Source organism: Cyanistes caeruleus, chromosome 13 (genome assembly GCF_971803275.1).
Source record: "Cyanistes caeruleus chromosome 13, bCyaCae1.hap1.1, whole genome shotgun sequence".
Lineage (NCBI taxonomy): Eukaryota > Metazoa > Chordata > Aves > Passeriformes > Paridae > Cyanistes > Cyanistes caeruleus.
In genome coordinates, this window is record NC_141713.1 from 1,922,921 (window position 1) to 1,942,355 (window position 19,435).

The 19,435-nt window shown below is 43.1% G+C and overlaps 1 protein-coding gene across 1 annotated transcript in view; it reads right to left on the bottom strand.

The window, feature by feature from the left end:
- Positions 1-14,291, bottom strand: part of MAP2K1 (mitogen-activated protein kinase kinase 1) — a 32,728-nt gene extending 18,437 nt beyond the window's left edge. The window contains exon 1 of the mRNA XM_086848717.1: positions 13,521-14,291. Coding sequence (XP_086704843.1) covers positions 13,521-13,600 — 80 coding nt within the window. The 5' untranslated portion in view covers positions 13,601-14,291. The remainder of the gene's footprint in view (positions 1-13,520) is intronic.
- Between the last annotated feature and the right edge of the window lie 5,144 nt (positions 14,292-19,435).

Below are 19,435 nucleotides of genomic sequence, written 5' to 3' on the forward strand. Positions count from 1 at the left end.
GTGTCTTTGACCCAAAGGTTCTAAGCTTATTTTAATTTTGTTAAAGGATATGTCTGCTGAAAACTCCATTTTAACATCTTTAAGCAACACAAAACAGAAAAACAAAACTTTATACAGGAATTAAGTTTGGAACTACAGACACAAGTTCAGTTTTCCAGGGACATTTTAACAACTTCAGTTCCTATGGAAACTCTTCATTCCAATATGACAACTTAAAGGCTCCTTTAAAATTTCCTGCTTCCAACTGAAACAGTAAGTTGTTTCAAGAGTAAATATTTAACAGCAAATACCTGTTTTGCTTCACCAAATTTAATGCAATGTTCCCAGGGAATACAGTGTTGCTAGGATGAAGAATTTGAGGAAGAGAACCTATTTCTTCAGAAGTATGAAGACTGGAACTGCATTCCATTAAAAAAATATTAAATTTCACTAATAATCAAAACCATTTCTATTCATCACTTCATAAAATGTTCACTTTGAAAATATGTTGTACAAAGGGACACCCTCACACCCAGACAGAAGCTGCTCAGCTGAGAGGATGCACAGCTAGGATCACAACTGTCTCACCTTAAACATGAAGTATCTGCACCAAAGCAAAATTGTTTTTATGCTATCTTTTAAAGAGAAACATCATTTCTGTCCTCATAACATGTTTTATACCTGTGTAATCACAGCCCAATAATCCTGGAGTATCCCCACTGAAAAATCCCCCCTGTATATAAATGTGGCTTACAAGAATATCCAAGTTAATCTGTTTTACTGACTCTGTTTTAAAGATGAATCATTAAGAAAGAAACACATTTTTTTTGAAATTCAGAAATGCAAAACTGAATGATTAATCACTGGCTTATTTTTCTCCCCATCAAATGCACCCAGTGAAGCAAACAAATTCCAGGCTGCAGTCAAAGTGAGGTGTGTCTTTCCTAGAATATACCTGAAGCAGCTCTTCTTACACCATGATCACAAGAGAAAAGCTGAGGAAAAGTTAAGCACTCCTTATTTTCCTGCAATAAACTCCAGAGCAATGAATGCTGGACACAAACTCCATGTTTTACCCTGGAAAATTACTGTTGTGAAAAGACAGAGCTCAAGCCTTCATTATAATTTACAAGCTTTGAGAAGAAACTTGCTGTCATTTTATGGATTACTGAGTAAAGCAGGGCTGTCCATTTGGAATTAAAAAAAACAACACAAACCAGAGACACAGAAACAGGGTGCAACAAGGCTTTCCTTGCTGTGCTTTGAAGAAAACAACTATTCAGTTTTTCTCTCAGGCAGAAGGGGGTTTTTGGCTTTGGAGACAACACAGAGATGCTTGAGCACATGACTTGGAGCAGACAGACTGCTGGTGTGATGGAACAAACAACTGATGCTTTAGCAACAAGAAAATTTGCTAGGATAGCACTTATCATGTCTATTTAGTCTAATGTTTGTCTGGATAAAGCTTTTTTTTTTCTTTAATAAGTTGCCTGTTTCAATCTAAATAAACTTGGCATTGATTTAAAACAGGCGTTTCCTTGCTTGAAACTATGAATTATTGCTGAGGTCCCTGCTTGAATACAAGTCAAAAGACTCCAAAAGCTCTCTCAGATGAGGAAGTATTGGATCTCATGAGTTTCAGCACCTCAGGTTTCTCCACCAAGTGAAATCACCAGAATATTCTAAGCTTTAATGGTAAAACCTTCATTATTTGCAGTGTCGAGCAATGAAGTTCTCAGATTTTCAGGACCAATTGTCTAACAGTAAAGTGAATTAATCTGAAAGATATGAACCCAACAACTGCATTGTCAGAATCACTACTCAGAGTGTAACTAGCAACATCTCCAGTTAGTTACATGATAAGAATAGAACTATAATAACTGAATGTCAGGCATCAGGAAAGAATTGATTTTTTTCATTCTGGTCCTTTGCTTGAAGGACATTAATCAATTTAAAATGCAGACAGGTAAACAGAAGGTGTATTTGTGTTATCAGAATTGGTGTAATCTACTCAGGGTATTTCCAGGAGACAGGACTTTGGAAGTTTCAGTTTTTAACTCCAACCACTGTAAGAACACTCCCCTGGCTGGCAGCTGGGACTGTTACCTGGACCCTCCCAGGTGAAATCACCACAGCAAGTTGCAAAGCACAGAGAAACAGGTGGAAAAGTAAATCACTACACAGGAAGTTCCACAAATCAAATGAAACCAGCAGATACAGAACACAGAAGAAGGAATACTTTAGACAGTTCATCACCACGCACCACAAAAATGTTCAGGAACTTTGGCAGCTAAAACAGTAACATGCTACTGTGCAACTGTCTGCCTCCAGAAGGAGCACTGGTAGTTACTTAATCTTATATAAAACTTTTATTCAGAGACAAAGATTCCTATTAAAATTCATCACCATTACCTGCTGCAGTCTTGGAGTTGTGTTTTTCACTGTCAAGGCACCCTGGCTTTGCCAGGGATCCATCAAAGCAGGAAATCATCAAATCAGCTCAGGGCTCCACGGTGCCAAGCACTACTCTAAAGCAATAGGTTATCATTTAATTTATTGCTGGTGGTTTGAAAGCCAAGCACACACTAAACTGCACCAGGGATGGGATCCAGCTCTCACAGGGTGATCCTTGGGATGAAGCCACGGGGAGGTCAGTGCTGCTTCCCCCATTTGTTGAAGAAACAGAGGAATCCCACACAACACCACCAGTAAACACCTTCCTACTCAGCTGGCAGGAGGATAAATACCCTGCAGAGCCAGCAGAAAACACCTCTGCACTCAGTGCAGTGCCTTCACAATTATTGCAAGATCTCTCTCTCTCTTCCTGACTAAATGGAAAGTTGAAAGGAAAACACACTCAGGGCATGTTTTTGGGAAAGCTGGTTGTTTCTCTCTGTCTTCCAAGGGCAGCATGAGGTACCAGGTGCCCTAGAGGAGGAATTCTCTCCACCCACATTTGATCAGGGAGGATCTTTCCTATTAACTCACATTATTTCTTCCTTTCTGTGCTCAAGGAAGTGTTTTGACAGTGCAGCATCCCACTGGCCATCTGGCACTTCTGTGACCTCCCAAGTTCGAAAAGAATGCAGAAAGAACTCAAACACAGCCCACCTTCCCCAACCACTGACCCCTGATGGGTGTGGAGAAACCTCACCTGTATCCCTGTCCATCTGGGACTCTGGGGGAACCCACACCCAGCCCTTCTGCTGCCACCTCGTGCAGGTGAGAAAGGTTTTCCAAGGAGAATCAGACCGTGGGAATGTGGGAGCTCTTCAGACTCGGGGACACCCCACCCTGGGCAAGCTCATCTGGGATCTTTAAATTCTCACTTCCCCCAGTCCCTCACCTTCTGCCAATGGCCAAAAGTGGATGCTTGGGTAAAAGAATCCTGGGTGGACACAAGAAGCTGAAATAAATGTCCAGCAACACCTGGAGTCACTGCTGCACCAAGCACCCTGTTCTCTGCTTCCCAGACACACACATGCTCCTATCCACAAAGCCCTGGACAGACAAGGTGTGTCACAAACACCATCCCACCACAAGGTCACTTCCTGAGCCCATCACACTCTTCTTTTTAGGGCTGGCTGTAGATTTTGTTTCAGGTTTTCTTTTTAAACATCCAACCCCCCCAGGATTTCTAACCACCAAACACGTGCACATCACACACAGCTGGGCACTGCAGGGCCAGAGCAGTGACTTAGGGCACAAGGAGCAAACTTTTATTTCATGTGTGCAGGTTGGGCAGGGAGGAGTCACAGACTGAGCAGAGTGAGAGCACTCAGTACACAGAGATGCACACAAGGCAACTGGAGATTCTCAGCTCCTGGTTTTGGGGACAGCCACCTGAGCATGGAGGAAAACACTCCTGGAGGAGATGCACGAATATTTTAGAACACACTTGTTCTCTTGGAAGCAGTAAGAGGAAGAGAAATGCTGCTTTTAGTCTGCTAGCACATAATGGCACAACAAAAACCAGAAAATAAGTCCTTAATTAATACCAGTACTCCAAACCCCTGGGAGCTTTCTTTTTTTTAAATTCATGTTAGTGCTAAGTTAATCACACACTCAACCCTAAAGGCTACAGTAAAGCTGTTACTCAACTCTACTTCAGAGAGAGAAGAAAAAAAATGTGGCAGGGGAAAAAGAAAAAAAATCCGAGAGTCTTTACCAGTAATTTGTCAAATATCTGTTCAAAGGCATTACTATCAGTGCTGCAAGCTGAACAATTAGCATGAGTGAAAGCATCAAGAAGTACTTTCACTTTCAGATCTCCTGTCGCATGAGGATACAAAGCTTGGGGGTTGTTTTCCAGAACAGTGACATTAATGCTTTCCCCAAGCCCACACAACTGTCAATTTGGAGAAGAAAGTAGGCAGTTCACTACATAATTTCCATGAACAACCTCAATCAGGGAGCTGAAATTAAGTGTTAGGAACATGAAGACATTCTGTGGTTTTGAGAAGACAGACTACTATGTTGTGTGACTCTGCCAAACCTGGGCAACAAGACAAATTCTTATTAAACTTTTCCTTGAACAAAGAATAACATGGAAGATAAATGTAATTCCAGAAGTCTCCCAGCTTAGAGCACAGGTGTCTGTCTGGTCTAACCCCAGTGAAGTCTCATAAAACTTGCAGTCAGAGCAACAACTCAAAAAAATCCAAATTCCCTATAAATGCAAAGGAGTCTGTTTTGGAAAACTACACTGGTTTTCAACCCTTGTTGATCTTCAATCCTTGCAATGCGTTAGAGGATCTTAAATAAATTCCCTTGCACTTAGGTGGGATTTCTAGGTGAATTTATCATCTGAACATCACAGACTGGTTTCTTAAAGCTCTTCTTGTCCCACCCCTGCCATGGCAGGGACACATTCCACCATCCCAGACAGCTCCAAGCCCCATGCAACCTGGCCTTGGGCACTTCCAGGGATCCAGGGGCCTCCCCACCCTCACAGTGAAGAATTATTCCCTAATATCTAACACACCATCCACTTCCACATTGCAGTGACATTGCATGGCATAGAGTCAGGTTTAATACTGCCAGAAAAAAAAGCCAAAAACACAAGCCAGTTAAGAGGCATTTGATTAAAATCTATTTCTCAGTAAAAGGCATGCAAAACAAAACTATTAGAAAAGCATTGTTCTGTCCAAAAGACTATCCTGCTAATTCAGTGCAAATTCTCATTTTTCTAAGGCTGAAAGGCATGACTTTTAAGGAAGAAAAGAGATGACACAACTTCAGATCTCCTGTTGGGTCTCTGGACAGCTGAACTTCCAAAATTCCCTTTAGGCTGAGCTGTTGGGGGGAATCTTTGTTTTAAGCCTCCCTCTCTTTTGCCTCACCACCATCCCATTAAACACTGCAGCTTCCTCCCCTAAGCCAAAGCACATTGAACACGTGTGAGCTGAAGGCAGAGCTCAGCAGACAGAAAAGCCAGCGCTGCCAGCAGTGACACAGAGGGTTCATGCCCTGGGTGCCTCTCCCCACCAGATTTTTTGCAGCTGTTCCATCCCTTGGTGCTCCAGCCCCTCACCCTGAGTGGCAGCAGGAGCTGCCAGAAAGCTTTTGCAAACCCTTTGGCATATTGAGCTCTGTGGCTAAACCATGCCACAGAGAGGGAGTTTGGGCTTCTTTTCTGAGTTAAGAGGTTTCCTCAGGACTTACTAGGCCATTGCATTCAGAATTTGCCCTAAATCAACTTTGTAATCTCAAGTTAAGAAATTCTACAGCCAAACCTTCAGGACCAGAAATCCAAGCTCTCCATCTCCCTTTTGTGTCTGTGCACCATGGATTTTTCCCAGCCAACACTACACATTATCAGGATAAAGGAACCACAGCACAATTAAAACTTCCTTATGGACAGAAAAATGAACTTATTGATTGGATATTTAAAGCACAACACAGAGGATACACAGAATTATAAATTCTGATCATCAGCTGACACATATATTTACATAGGCCTGCGTTTCCATTGTCTCTGAAGTACGAGTTAAATGTAATGACAAAAACAAAGGATGAACATATGTAATAGTTACAGTAACAATATCTTCCCAACTGTCCCATGTGGTGGCTACACAGCCTTTGAGGGGCACTACAATAATAAAAAAGATGAAGTTACAGGATCAGTTTACAAGGCCCCTGAACAGGCCAGGATTAGAATTGAGACTCCTCTGTGCAAAGGCTGAGCCCAGAGCACAGCAGGACAAACTCCATCCAGAGCCAAGTGACCAGGACCAGGAAAAGAAACTGCCAGAAACTGTCTGAAACAGACCAAAAAAACCCATAACTGGGATTCTGAGAAAGCCAGGGATGGAAGGTTAGCCTGTATTTCAAATGGATGGATTGCATAACACTGAATATCTGTCAGCACAGCCATTTAGAGAAAGAAATTAGTAACTTTTACTTAATATATGAATCAAGTGTACCAACACATACAGAAATATTCACATATCTATATCCAAAGAGAACACTTTTTTCCCAAAAGAATGTGTTCTGCAATCTGCTGACTCATTTTCCCACCACACTGAAAAAAAAAAAAAAAAGTTCTGGAAAAGCACAGAACAATGCTGAGTTGTACAAAACCCTGCAAGAAAGGAAGAAGAGTTGCCAGGAAGTTTCAAGGGTTTGTTATAAAAACCCATAAGGAGGTTTTTAAGAAGATTCTTGTTCATCCAAAGAATCCCACACTGCTGGAATATCTCCATCCTGGTGCTCAGGATGCAAAGTAAAATCATCTGCTCCTTTTGCATGCCCTGTTAGGGATGATGCTTCCCACTGCTGGATGAGGCTGGATCCAGGTGGAGATCCCATCCTGAGCTGTCAGCAGGGAGAAGTTCTGCTGGAATCCACCTTCCTCCTGCTCAGACAGGACTCAGGATGACAAAGGCTCCTCCACAGATGTTTGCCAAGAGAAGCTGAGCACTGAATGAGCCTTTCCCAGTTGTTCCCTTGCTGTGGGCAGGAAGCCTTGCACTTCTGTTCCAAAGTGTAACCACGATTTTGTCTGAGTAATACTGAGCGCTTATCAAAGCAGGAATCACCTGATTACTAATTTCTAGTGACACAAGTGGTTAGAAAAATAAATCCACCGCTTCCTCAAAAAAAAAAATTAAAAAATAAAAAATTAAGAAGTCTTTGGAAGAAAGAACATTATTCCCCAAATATTCAGTTTTGCCAGATAACATTTCTTTCTCCAAGAGACATTCTTGTGTTTTGGCAGAGGAATTTGCACACTTCACACAGCCCAGCCAACCCCCAGGGCAATGGTGGGGGAACAAATGCAGCTGTAAAAAAGGTAACACAGGCAAAAAGAGGGAGGAGCTTTTTTACTGGAAAATTTAGAATTTAGTAATTGAAAGGGAACAAACTACCTAAAGATGAGATGGAAAGGTTTATCAGACCTCACAGAAAATTCCTTCCTCAGCTCATTTCACAATGCTTCTCCTGTACCCAGTGTAATACGTAGTCAAAATCCACCCTAAAAACTGGCTGGTGTATTTCCTGCCTCACAATTTTCACAATTTTGTAAATTCCCCACAGTTTTCATGTTTGGTTTTCTTTAAGTCAGTGCTAACACAAAACCCTTTTTTCCAGGTTAACAACAGCTGCACTGTTGTTATACCAATAAATAATTCAACTACATGTTGGGTTTACCCAGAGCCTCTCAATCCCTGTTTTTGGCTGTGAGATAACACTGGAAGGTCTCACAGGTGATTTGCTCCTCTTGAGATAGAGACCTGAGACTACTCCATTAAAATATGTGCTGCTCAGGAATGGCTGTAATTTCTGAATTCCAGCATCTCTCAGGCTCCCCATGCTCTGCTGAGGCAGGAGGTGATGGTCTCATTCTGCACTCATTGCAAAGCAACCCATTTACAAACGAACTAAAAACACATTTTCACTGGGATTATTTCCCTGGCTAAGCTGTGGTTACCCCAGTGCTGGTGGACAGAGCTCTGGGAACTCCTCGGGGATGCTCTGGTGGGTTCTGAGTTCTCAGCCAGAGCAGCAGACACAGGCACAGCCAGGAGAGGAGAGACTTCTGCAGAAGGAGCAGGATCTTGCACAAGCTCTATTGTGAAATCACACCTCTGTGACCATCTGCAGACTCAGTGTAAAGGACAAGGAAAGTAGCTGGATCCATGAGCACAGCTGCACTTCCCTCACCACTTATTCTCCTCACATTTCCTCAGCAACGTTTATTTTTACACCCATTTTTCAACTCCCCTAAACCAATTAAGCTTTTAGAAAAAATAAAGACACCTCACACAAACTGAAGTATTCCTCCATTACCATCATTATGCTTAAATCTGACTGTCAGAACATAACAAGACGGGATTAAATGTCTTAAAATCCTTTCTACATGCAATCCATAATTGTCAACAAAAAGCTGCCTACAGCCAGCAAGAGCTGCACAGGTCAATGTGCCCCTTGCATTAATTTCTGTGCTAGTGGTGTACACTTAGTCATAATTTTTTTCAGCACAAGTCCGTGAGGTGCTGCAGGCTCTGACCTTTCATTAATTTATTATAACAGATCACATGTTCTATTAGTGTGTACTTAAATAACATTAAAATGGTATTTCTAATTCAATGAAGGACTATGCCAGGCTCAAGCACATTAAAAGAGAAAGCTATGCATGGGTATATTTTAATTTAAAATGCACTCATGTCACATGTATTTGGAAGCTTGATTAATCCTTCATTAGTAGGAGATTAAAAAAAAAGTTGCTTTTTTAAAAAATATTTACAAGCTTGCAGAAATTCTATGTGTATATTGAATACAACTGCAATCCAACCAGATCAGTTATAAAATTCCAGGGTCTAATCTTCCAGAACACTGCACACAGGCAAAAAAAGCTCCCCTGAAGCCCAAGGAATTCCAAAAGGGGGAAAAAACCACCAATAAAAAAATACCCCTTGAAGCAAGGCAGAAATGACCCTGCAAGCATTAAAGTGAACAACTCTGTGAAAATCCTCCTTTCCTTTTATCTAATCTCACATCCAAGAAAACTGATAAAAAACCTGCTCCATGGAGGACAAATCCTCTTGGAAAAGGATCCACTGGGAAAGAGCCCACAATGGAAACTTAAAGCCCAAAATCCAAAACCCCATAACCCCATCCCTCTGATGGGACACAGCCTGCCCTTCTACACCTCAAAAACCCAAACTGAAGCTCCCTTGAGAAAAATACTGAAAAACATGAAAATTGCAGGAAGCACAACAAGTAAGCAAATGTTTACTTTGCAAATTGTAATATATATCGAGGTGCAAACCAGTTCTGCACAATCCCCAAACTTTTCTTTGCCAAGCAAACACAGGGAAGTTGCACCAGCCATTCAGGGACTTTCTTAAATGCAATTTAACCAGAATAAACAGCAACAACAAGGAAAGGCTGATTAATTAATACTCAAACTATGACTGGAATTTGCAGTCACCCGTTTTTACAAAATTACTCTCTGGCTTGAACGGTTCTAAGGCACAGATTTATTATAATTAAGGCTTTAAAAGGAAAAAAACAAAACCAAAAACCACATTGTGCCTGATGACTTGGTTCTACTCACAGTTTGCTTTGGATTTTCTTTCCCTTTCAAAAAGAAATACAGTTCTTAAGGTGGTAAAGACCTATGGACAGTATCTTAAATGCCTCTCAAGGGCCCATTGCAGCACATCAGAGAAGATGCAAATTCTGTTGTCTACTTTTCTTTGCTCTCATTTTTATCTAATTAAACACAAACCTCCTATTGTAGCTGATATTTCACATCTGAGATTTGCAGAGGCCACAGCTCAGGCTTGATTTGGGAGACACCAGTTGTTGCTAAAACATATACACAGTTATATTTTGAAAAGAAAAAATGAATGCACTTCAATCCCATCATGTTAAAGCTCATAAAATACATAAAAGTCGCTGGCACGCAATTTTTAAGAAGAATTGTTTTCATTTTCTGTATTTAATCAAATCCCAGGCACTCTTTGGAAGGTTTATGTTTTAGCACAAGAGCTAGGAAAGTTGTTTGGATTTACTGAGACAAAGTAAAAACTAAGGCTTCAGAGCAGTCAGTTTGACCATTCTCTCTGACTTTTATTTTTATTTTAAAGATGTAATTAAAGAACTTCACAGAGTAACTTTCTTTTCACGTAAACAAATTTCTAATATGGAAAGTGGCATTATCTCAAAACCTGCCTTTTTTTTTCTACTTCATGTTCTGGGGCTGGATTGGCTTTAGAGAAAGAAAAATTGGGTTAAAACTGTCAGACATTCAAAGCAACAGGGAGTCAGAAGTTTGAAAGGAACACAAATCCATAAATTGGAGATTTGTTCTTGTTGGTTTTGGCTATTAAGACACTAAACTAGCCAGAACAGTTTTCCTTCAATTAATTTTCATTCAGGTTTGCCTGGTAGGGTTTTTTTTTTTCCCTTTCTCTGCAGAAGCTTTGCACAATTATATCAGTGTAGCTCCAAAGAATGAAATTAAATCTACAGCTGGCCTGTGTCATCTTGGTTTCAGCTTGAGGAGCTGAGGCAGCTCAGAGCAGCAGAAAGCCGAGCAACCGCGACTCCACGGGAAGTGTCAAAAACAGAAGTGAAGCTGAGGGCACAGGAAAACCTTTCATCAAGTTGTCTCTATTGTCCAACTGGGCAGAGCCAGGGATTGGGAAGGCCCTCGAGAAAAATTATTCGTGCAGGATGTTGTGGTTAAGTAATTGCTACAAGTAACAAAATCTGCTGTCGGAGAGAAACATTGTGAAATTTTCATTTAAGTATTTGGGATACGTGCATTTAAATTCTAAGTGCACTGACTCCCCTTCATACTACCTTGCCAGGGATAAAAAAAAAGATTAAAAAAAGAAAGGAATAAAGAGAAAAGAGTCATGCACATGAGACCCAGGCCTCCTGCATACTCTTAAAGCCTTACACCATGTGTTATAAACTTTCCCTTGCTCCAGTCAATGAGCTCCCACCACCAAATAAGGATGAAGACAGAGGACAGGACACAAATGCAAAGCAGGACATCCTGAATCATCCAGCCTCTTCTTTCATTTCCTCCCTTTCCCCTTCCTTTCTGCCAGGATGTCACGGTGTCAGAAGTGCTCATTCCTAAAAGCATTAATAAGTTACAGAACCTTCCCCCCCGTGACAGCGAGAAAGTCTCGGAATTCCAGCACACAGCTCCATGGCCCGTGCACATCCGTTTGGGTTTGTGCCAGAATCGCCTTTGGGCCTAAATAACTTCCTTCCTCCTGGATGTTCGGGTCCCTCACGCACTCACAGACAGGAATTTCATCGCCTCGCTCGGAATCTTCCTTTTTGCTTTGCCAAGTCATCTGAGCTCCTTGCGCGCTGCGCTGTCTCTGAAGAGCAGGGAGGCGTTTGCAGAAGGACAGGTTTGTGTATGTAAGGAGCAACTGGAGCCTCACATAGCCAGAATTCCATGATAGCAGGCTCGGGGCTTGAGGAAGTGTTAATGTGGCAGTGCAGGGATGCACGGCATACTTGGAACGCCTGGTGATGCACAACAGCCTCACAAACACCTGACTGAGGAATTCAGGCACTGACCAAAGGGGGAAAAAACCCAGAGCAGGAGAAGAGAGGAAAATAAACAACCTTACAGATTAAGGAAATGAAAAACAAAACTGTTTCCAACTCAATTCCAAAAACACTTCCAAATTCTGATGCAACTGTTCTTTGCTATTTGAAATCTTTTACAATGAGGGCTTAAAATTAGCAGGATGAGGGGATATTTCCATGATTAATTAATCCTGGCTGTATATAGGACAACTGGTTGCTGAATTTACTTCCACTAAGCTACTTCTTTTAAAAACACTGGACACCTCTAAGCCTGGCAAAAGCTGGGTATAAGGTCTTGTGTGTGACACAGATCAGAAGTGTGGGGGACAAACACACAAACCCCAGCCAAATCAACACACGGAGCAGAAAATGAAGCACGGCAGTTCATCAGGGCAGAAAAGACTCAGCACTCCCAGGAGTCCCCAAAGGCTTCCAACAAGTAAATGAGTACCATACACGTAAAAGCAATTTAAAATTAATGACACTTCTTGAGGGAAGAGATACGATATTGAGTATATTGGGAGCGAGGTGATTTACATCAAGTACTACAAGCAGCAAGTGACTGGTGGATCAGATTTATTCTGTAGAACAAGGCTAAAATGCAAAGAGATCCCTGAAGACTAAAGCAACATATTCCCAACTGCCTTGAGAAAATCGACTGGAAAGTGCTACCCAAGCAAATATAAAAACACAGTATTTTCTCCCTGTCAATCCAGAACAAAAGCTTCATAATATTCAGACCATAATGCTTAGATACAATCAGTAACTCCTGCCAAAGAACAGTTTTTAAACAGCTCATCGCTCAGTTAATCATCAAAAGAGTTTGCTAGAAATGTCACAGCTGGAGCTGCTAGATGCTGAATTTTTTATTTTTCAGGAGGAATTTGTTTGATTTCAGGGTTATATTTCTTTTGCGGTTGATTTGGTTTTGGTTGTTTGATTTTTTATTTTTTTAGATGTTTGGGTGGTTAAACGAGATCTGAGCCTGTGTGAAAACGTGGCACTGCTGAATACAGAGCACTTTAAAGCCCAAGACTTGCACATGTCACTGCAAGCCTGCCTCACATCCTCTGTGTCACCGTGGTACAGCAGCACATCTCAGCTCAGTTTACATCTCCCACAGAGGACCGAGCTGACCATACAGGGACAGGAATCTGCTCCTCCAAGATGCACCTTCACTAAAGGGCTAGCCCGCCACCATTGTCTAAAAATCAAGGTGTGAACATGGACCCACGAACCTCAAATGAAAACCTTCTGTAACATTTCATCACTTCGAGGTGCAGGTGGTGTGTCTGCCTGACCGAGGCCACCCTGCCCACCCACATCCGTGAGAAACGTGCAACACAGGCTTCATCAGCAACACGCAGCCATCCAATATTCAGTATTTTTTCCCCAAGAAGTGTCCCCGTGATTAGCTCAGCCCTTCCCACATTTACAGTGTCATGTTTGTGTTGCACACAGAGGAGCTCTGAAGCAGTTTCTGCACACACACTCCCTCCGTACCCAGCACAACATGTCAATTAGTGAAAAACAGATTTGCTCAAACTAGCGATTGTTTGGGTTAAAGCCAAGGACAAGGCAAAACAAAACAAAACACCTTTTCTACAAATCTGCGGCTTGCAGTATAAATTCTCCCACATACACGTATATGAAATATGCCATCGGAAACGTGTAATTTGGCATTACTAGATAATTATATAAGCTAAGAACCCAGCAGACACCATTACGGACTACGAGAAATGAGTTATACAAGTTTCCCCTATTTTTTCCCCAGGTTTTTTTTCCCCCTCGCGTATGTGCCAGAAGTTTGTTTATTGCCGCAGGCAGCATCTCCTTACTCCGCGGAGGAGACCCCGAGTATCCCCCGCGCTGGGGTTCCCCGGAGTCCCCGCCGGGCTGCGGGGCAGGACGGGCTGGGGAGCAGCGCACCCCGCGGCCGGGCCGGCCCGCAACCCCGCCCCGGCTGCACTCACTCTGCAGAGCTGGTCCCGTTCACGGCGGATCCATCGGGAGCGGGGTTCAGCTGGATCGGCCCGGGCTTCTTCTTCGGCATCTTCGCCCGCACACGGCGCGCAGGGGAGCGGACGGAGCGGCCGCGGCCCCACTTCGGACAGGTCCGAGGGACTTCCTGCGGCGCGGCAAACTCGGGGGGGAGCTCCCCTGTGCGGCGGTGGCCCCGCGGGCTGCGGGCAGGTGACGGTGAGGCTGCCGGACCCCGCTCCGAGCGCTCCGAGCTCCGGCGGGCACTGCCCGGGATCGGGATGTGCCCGGCCGGGACCGCGCCGGCGCGCGCCGCCCGCGCCCGCCGCGCGCCTGCGCGGGGAGCGCGCGCACGCGCACGGCGGGCAGCGAGGCCGCGGGGAAACGCTGCCCTCAGAGCGCTCCTGCCCTCACAGCGCTCCTGATCCCACAGCGCTTCTGATCCCACAGGCGCTCCCGATCACAGCGCTCCTGCCCTCACAGCGCTCCTGATCCCACAGCGCTCCTGATCCCACAGCGCTTCTGATCCCACAGCGCTCCCGATCACAGCGCTCCTGCCCTCACAGCGCTCCTGATCCCACAGCGCTTCTGATCTCACAGCGCTTCTGATCCCACAAGCGCTCCTGATCTCACAGCGCTCTTGCCCTCACAGCGCTCTTGCCTTCAGAGCGCTCCTGCCCTCACAGCGCTCCTGCCTTGAGAGCGCTCCTGCCCTCACAGCGCTCCTGATCCCACAGCGCTTCTGATCCCACAGCGCTCCTGCCTTGAGCGAGCCCTGAGCGAGGGTCACCGGGAATAATCTTTCCCTGTCAGAGTGGGGAGGCTGCACAGAGAAGCTGTGGCTGCCCTATCCCTGGAAGTGTCCAGGACCAAGTTGGATAGGGCTTGAAGCACTCTGGGACAGTGGAAGGTGTCCCTGCCCATGGCAGAGGCTGGAATGGGATGGGCTTTAAGGTCCCTTCCAACCCAGTCTATTCTATGATGACTTAAACAGAGCCTTGCTTTAACATCGACTTGCTTCCAGAAACAGATAGAGAACTGAGTTTTTTTAAGGGTCTGCCCCTCGTTACTAAAGGACATATGAAGCAGCAGCAGAGAGGCAGGACAATGGTGTCCTGTAACAGCTCAGCTGGACCTGGGCAGCTGGAACAGCGCTGGTCACTCAGCCCAGGACACGCAGGGCTGTCACCAGCCAGGGCTGGCTCATGGGCCTGTGGGCACATCACCCCTCGGACAGGACAGCTGGGTGTCCGTGCTCCAGCGGGCTCTTCTGGGGTAGCAAAATTTCTTTGAGAACAATATTTATCCTTCCTATGGTCAGTACACCATGTTCTTCCATACCAGTGTTCTCTTCATGAGAGAGGATTTAAATGTAAAGGTTCTGTTGTTTAGCTGTGGATCTTGTGGGGGGTTGAGGAGCAGGATATGGAATATTAAAGCACCCAATGGCCTTGTTTGGATAACAAAGCAAATCTGAATATGTGTGTGCAGTTATGACACATACACTAATCATATGATAAAATTCAGGAGATAAAAAGTGTTCTGTGCATTTGACTTCCGTGAACAGCGTGGCACTACAATCCTGCCTCGACTGCTGAGATCTGTAAAGAACTTCATGAAAGTTCGAGTTGCTTTCATAAGATTAATTTCTCATTGTCTGATTCCAGCAGAAGTCAGCTAAAAACTCTTTTAAGGCCTGTAGGAGTTACACAGTGAGAAGGGCTTGAAGATTTCTTCTGATTTCTGACACAGCTGAGAAATTCTTTCTGTTGCTACTGTACATTTCTGTACCACACAGTGCTCCATCTGTCAACAAACACGATGCATCAAGCAGAAAAGACTCTGCAGTTACTCATAATTTTGCTTAAGTGATAAATGAAACCTCTCGCAGACACACGTGAGCCAAGAAGTGAAGCAGCACCGAGGAACTCAGCACTAAGGTGGGAGTAGTGGCTTGGTACTGGTAAAAGAATGAAAAAACAGCTTCTTTGGCAGTTCCATTTTTTCCCTGAGATTCCCTAGCGGTCTTTTTCATACACAAGACATGTGAATACACCACCTGAATGAATAACATCTTTCCAGCAGTGGTCAGGTTTTATACTCCAATGAGTCGATTCAGTCACAAAAAGAAGTGTAGAGTTAATTCCATAACAAGATTTCTATTGTGAACACTTTGGATAAAGAACCAGCCTGAATTCTGTATGATTTAAATTTCTGTGGTTTGCAAAAACACAATTATATTCTAATCGAAGTAATTATTAATGTTTTTACAGAAACTGAAATGATGAACAAAGTTCCCCATATATAATACAAAAATGCTGAATAAGTCTTATAATCTTATTAATTTCTAAAGTAAAATAAAATAAATAAATATTTTTTTTCCCACAGGTTTGCCATTAAAGACATATTCCCTCTATCCAACTCTGGATACTAAGGGACAGCTCCCTCCTCTGGAGCACTTTATCCTTGCAATGAGAACACTGGGCTGTGAAATTACTGATTTCATCAATCTCTTTTAAAATCCCTTTGACCAAAGCACAGAATCCAAAAATATCTTAGACTGACTGCATCTAGAAATAAATTCACGGGCATATGGATTGATGCCACTGCAGAAACAATTTCTGTACTGTTGTATGTAAAACAAATAGGTTTAACATCAGGACATTTGTTACTAAAAATTAAGTACATTTCCCCAGCCAAAACAGAACACATGTTTTGGGAATTTGAATATTCTCCGTGGAAGGAACAGTGTTTGGCTTTACAAACAGGTGTTTCTGGAGGTGAGTCACAGAGGAAAAGATGAAATAAAAATAGAAGTTGCTGTCATTTCAGTGAGAGGTTTCTGAGCGGGGAGACTTTCTGATTTATTGATTTCACCACTGCTTGGAAAAATAGAAATAATTTGTCTCTGTAAATAGAAGTGGAACATAGAAGCTTGTCTTCATTACCACTTTTTTCCCCTTATAGAAACCGAATTTTTGCCTAATTTCTTGCATGAAAACAAAACCACAATTACTATATAGATCAACTGCATCTAAAATAAGCCAACTCTTCAAACTCGATTGCCACATAAAGCTGCATATTTTACTGCCAAAATATGTGCACACAAACTTCCATTTGAAAGATTTAATACTTCTTAATCTATTTAGTGGTTAGCAAAGCAAGTTAGGGAAATAATTAGTCCCATAAAGCAATGGAATTTAAGAAGTCTGGTTTGAATTTGAATAAAATTAGCCAAGAGGATCAAAAATTATTTGAAGGGAGCTGACAGAGAGCCTGACAGAGATCACAACCTGCCTTGTACCTTATTTTCCACAAGAAACAGAGATTTAAAAGAGCACTGTGGATTACAGCTTAATTTTAATGCTTTGTGATATACTAAAAGCTTAGAAATTAAGGTTTAAATTGGCTGCATAATATCAAATTTAGATTAGATCAGCAAGGTATAAATGTAAATAAGTATAAATCACAAATAACTGAAATTTGCTTAATCCTTAAGATGTGACTTCCCACTAATACAGATACAATGGGAGCAGTTGTGCCGAGGGTTTATGGCATGAACAGCTTTGCCAACATAATATTTGAAGGTTTTTTTTTGCTGAGCAAGTTCTGCTCCCTCAGGAATAAATCCCTTCAAGCATGGAAGCAGGCAATTATCCATTTGACAGATTTCCTTTGCTGTATATTACGTGTAACAAAGCAGGAAATGAGACTGAAATATAAAATAAGGTGCTAATTTTCTGCAGTTTTTCTAATGAAATTACAGTAATCAAATAGAAACAAGCAGTAATATTTCCTTTTCACCTAAACTAGAAAACAGAAGTGTTTTCTAGAATAGAGGCACCCTGTGGGGGGTTTTTTGTTTGTTTTTTCCTGACTTATTATTTTAGCAGCATGTGGCTGGTTATTCATTTCCTGAGGAAAAACCAATAATCAATGTTTGCCAGCATTTGCTTTTTATTTAATTAGGAATACAGGATTGGAAAGAACCACCTAGGTCATCAAGTCCAGTTTCTAATTAAACACTCTTCAAAAATATTGATTAATCAAAGTTGCATAAATATGGTGGGTTTTATAATTCTGTGTTCTCTGTAGAGATTGTAAGTGATCTACTTTTTGTTTGTTTGTTTGTAAGGATTTTTCAGTACAAAGAGGGGCTATTATTTCCAATACAAAGAGCTCATCATGTAGATATTTGATTTTCAGTAAATTTATATGACAATTACAATATTTTGTGCTGGAAATTAGCAGCACTTGATCTATGATTATTATTAAATCTCTGTGTTAATTTTCATACTTCGGCTGCCTCAATCGATTGAAGAAATTGGCCATACCTAAAAAGATAAGATAAATTGATTCAATGCTAAAAAATCCATTAGTGTGTTCTCCCTATATTTAATATATTCTTGACTATAAAAGATGCTTCAGCAAGTGGGAATATACATTTTAAACATTAACTGTTAAAATAATTTCAACCAGAAAGTAACTTCAATTGATTTGGTCGTACTAGAAGGAATACATTAAATTACCAGAAACACTGTATGTCAAATTTGAATTTATAGAGAAATAAGGGAAAACCAATTCCTTTAATGGATTTATATTTTACATTAATTTATATAGTTTTGTTTAAACAAAGAGACTATAATTTAAGCCAGATACACCTCTATGGACTGAGCTGTAAAAATATGAGAACAATTTATAGCTCCTACCGCACTGGAGATGGGAGCCTGGAGCCTCTCCTGTTGTCCCTGCAGCCCCAATCCTTACATGGCATTTTATGTGCACAGCTGCCAAACCTCTGAGGGCTCGGCGTATTTTCTTCCAGCCTGGACAACTGCAAACTGTTCTGTTTTAAATTCCCTGAAGGCTTTGTCTGCAGAAGAGCTCAGGATCGCTCGCTGTCCTGGTCCTTTCCTCTGAGACGGGATGGGAACCCCTGACCTGGATTGGGAATAGTGTGGCCATAGGAGCAGGGCAGCAATTCTGCCCCTGTGCTGGGCACTGGGGAGGAACTGCTCGAGTTCTGTGCCCGTTCCCTCTGTTAAAGAAGGACATTGAGCGTGTCCAGGGAAGGGAATGGAGCTGGGAAGGGGCTGGAGCCCCTGGAACAGCTGAGGGAGCTGGAAAGGGGCTCAGCCTGGAGAAAAGGAGGCTCAGGGGGAATTTCTGGCTCTGCACAGCTCCCTGACAGGAGGGAACATTGTCTTAAGCTGCACCAGGGGAGGCTCAGGGTGGACACCAGCAGGAATTTCCTCACAAAAAGGGTGGTCAGCCATTGGAAAGCGCTGCCCAGGGAGGTTTGGAGTCCCCATCCCTGGAGGTGTCCAAGGAATTCCTGGAGGTGGCACTCAGTGCTCTGGGCTGGGGACAAGCTGGGGGTCAGTCACAGGCTGGACTCGATGGTCTTGGAGGGCTTTTCCAACCTCAGGGATTCTGTGATTCTGTGAAGTTACAGGGGGCTCAACAGGCCCTATTTTAGATCCCATTCTTGGAAGTGACTCATCATGGGGCTTTGCGACATTGGATATTTCAAATTAAACACTAATCCCCAGCACATTTTCCCTGCCAAGGAGACACTACAGGTGCCTGGAGGTGCTGGTGGATGAGACATTGCACATGCCCCAGCCAAGCGTATCCTGGGCTGATCCACAGGGAGGGCAGCAGGTGAGGGGGAATTCTGCCACTGTGCCCCGCTCAGGTGAGACCCCACCTGCAGAACTGCCCCAGCACAGCACGGGAGTGAGTCCAGAGGAGGCACCAGGGTGATCAAGGGCATGGAGCGCCTCTCCTATGGGGAAAGGCTGAGAGAACTGGGATTGCTCAGCCTGGAGAAGCTTTGGAGTGACCTCACTGTGGCCTTCCAGTTCATCAGGAGACCTTACAGGAAGGATGGAGAGGGACTATCTAC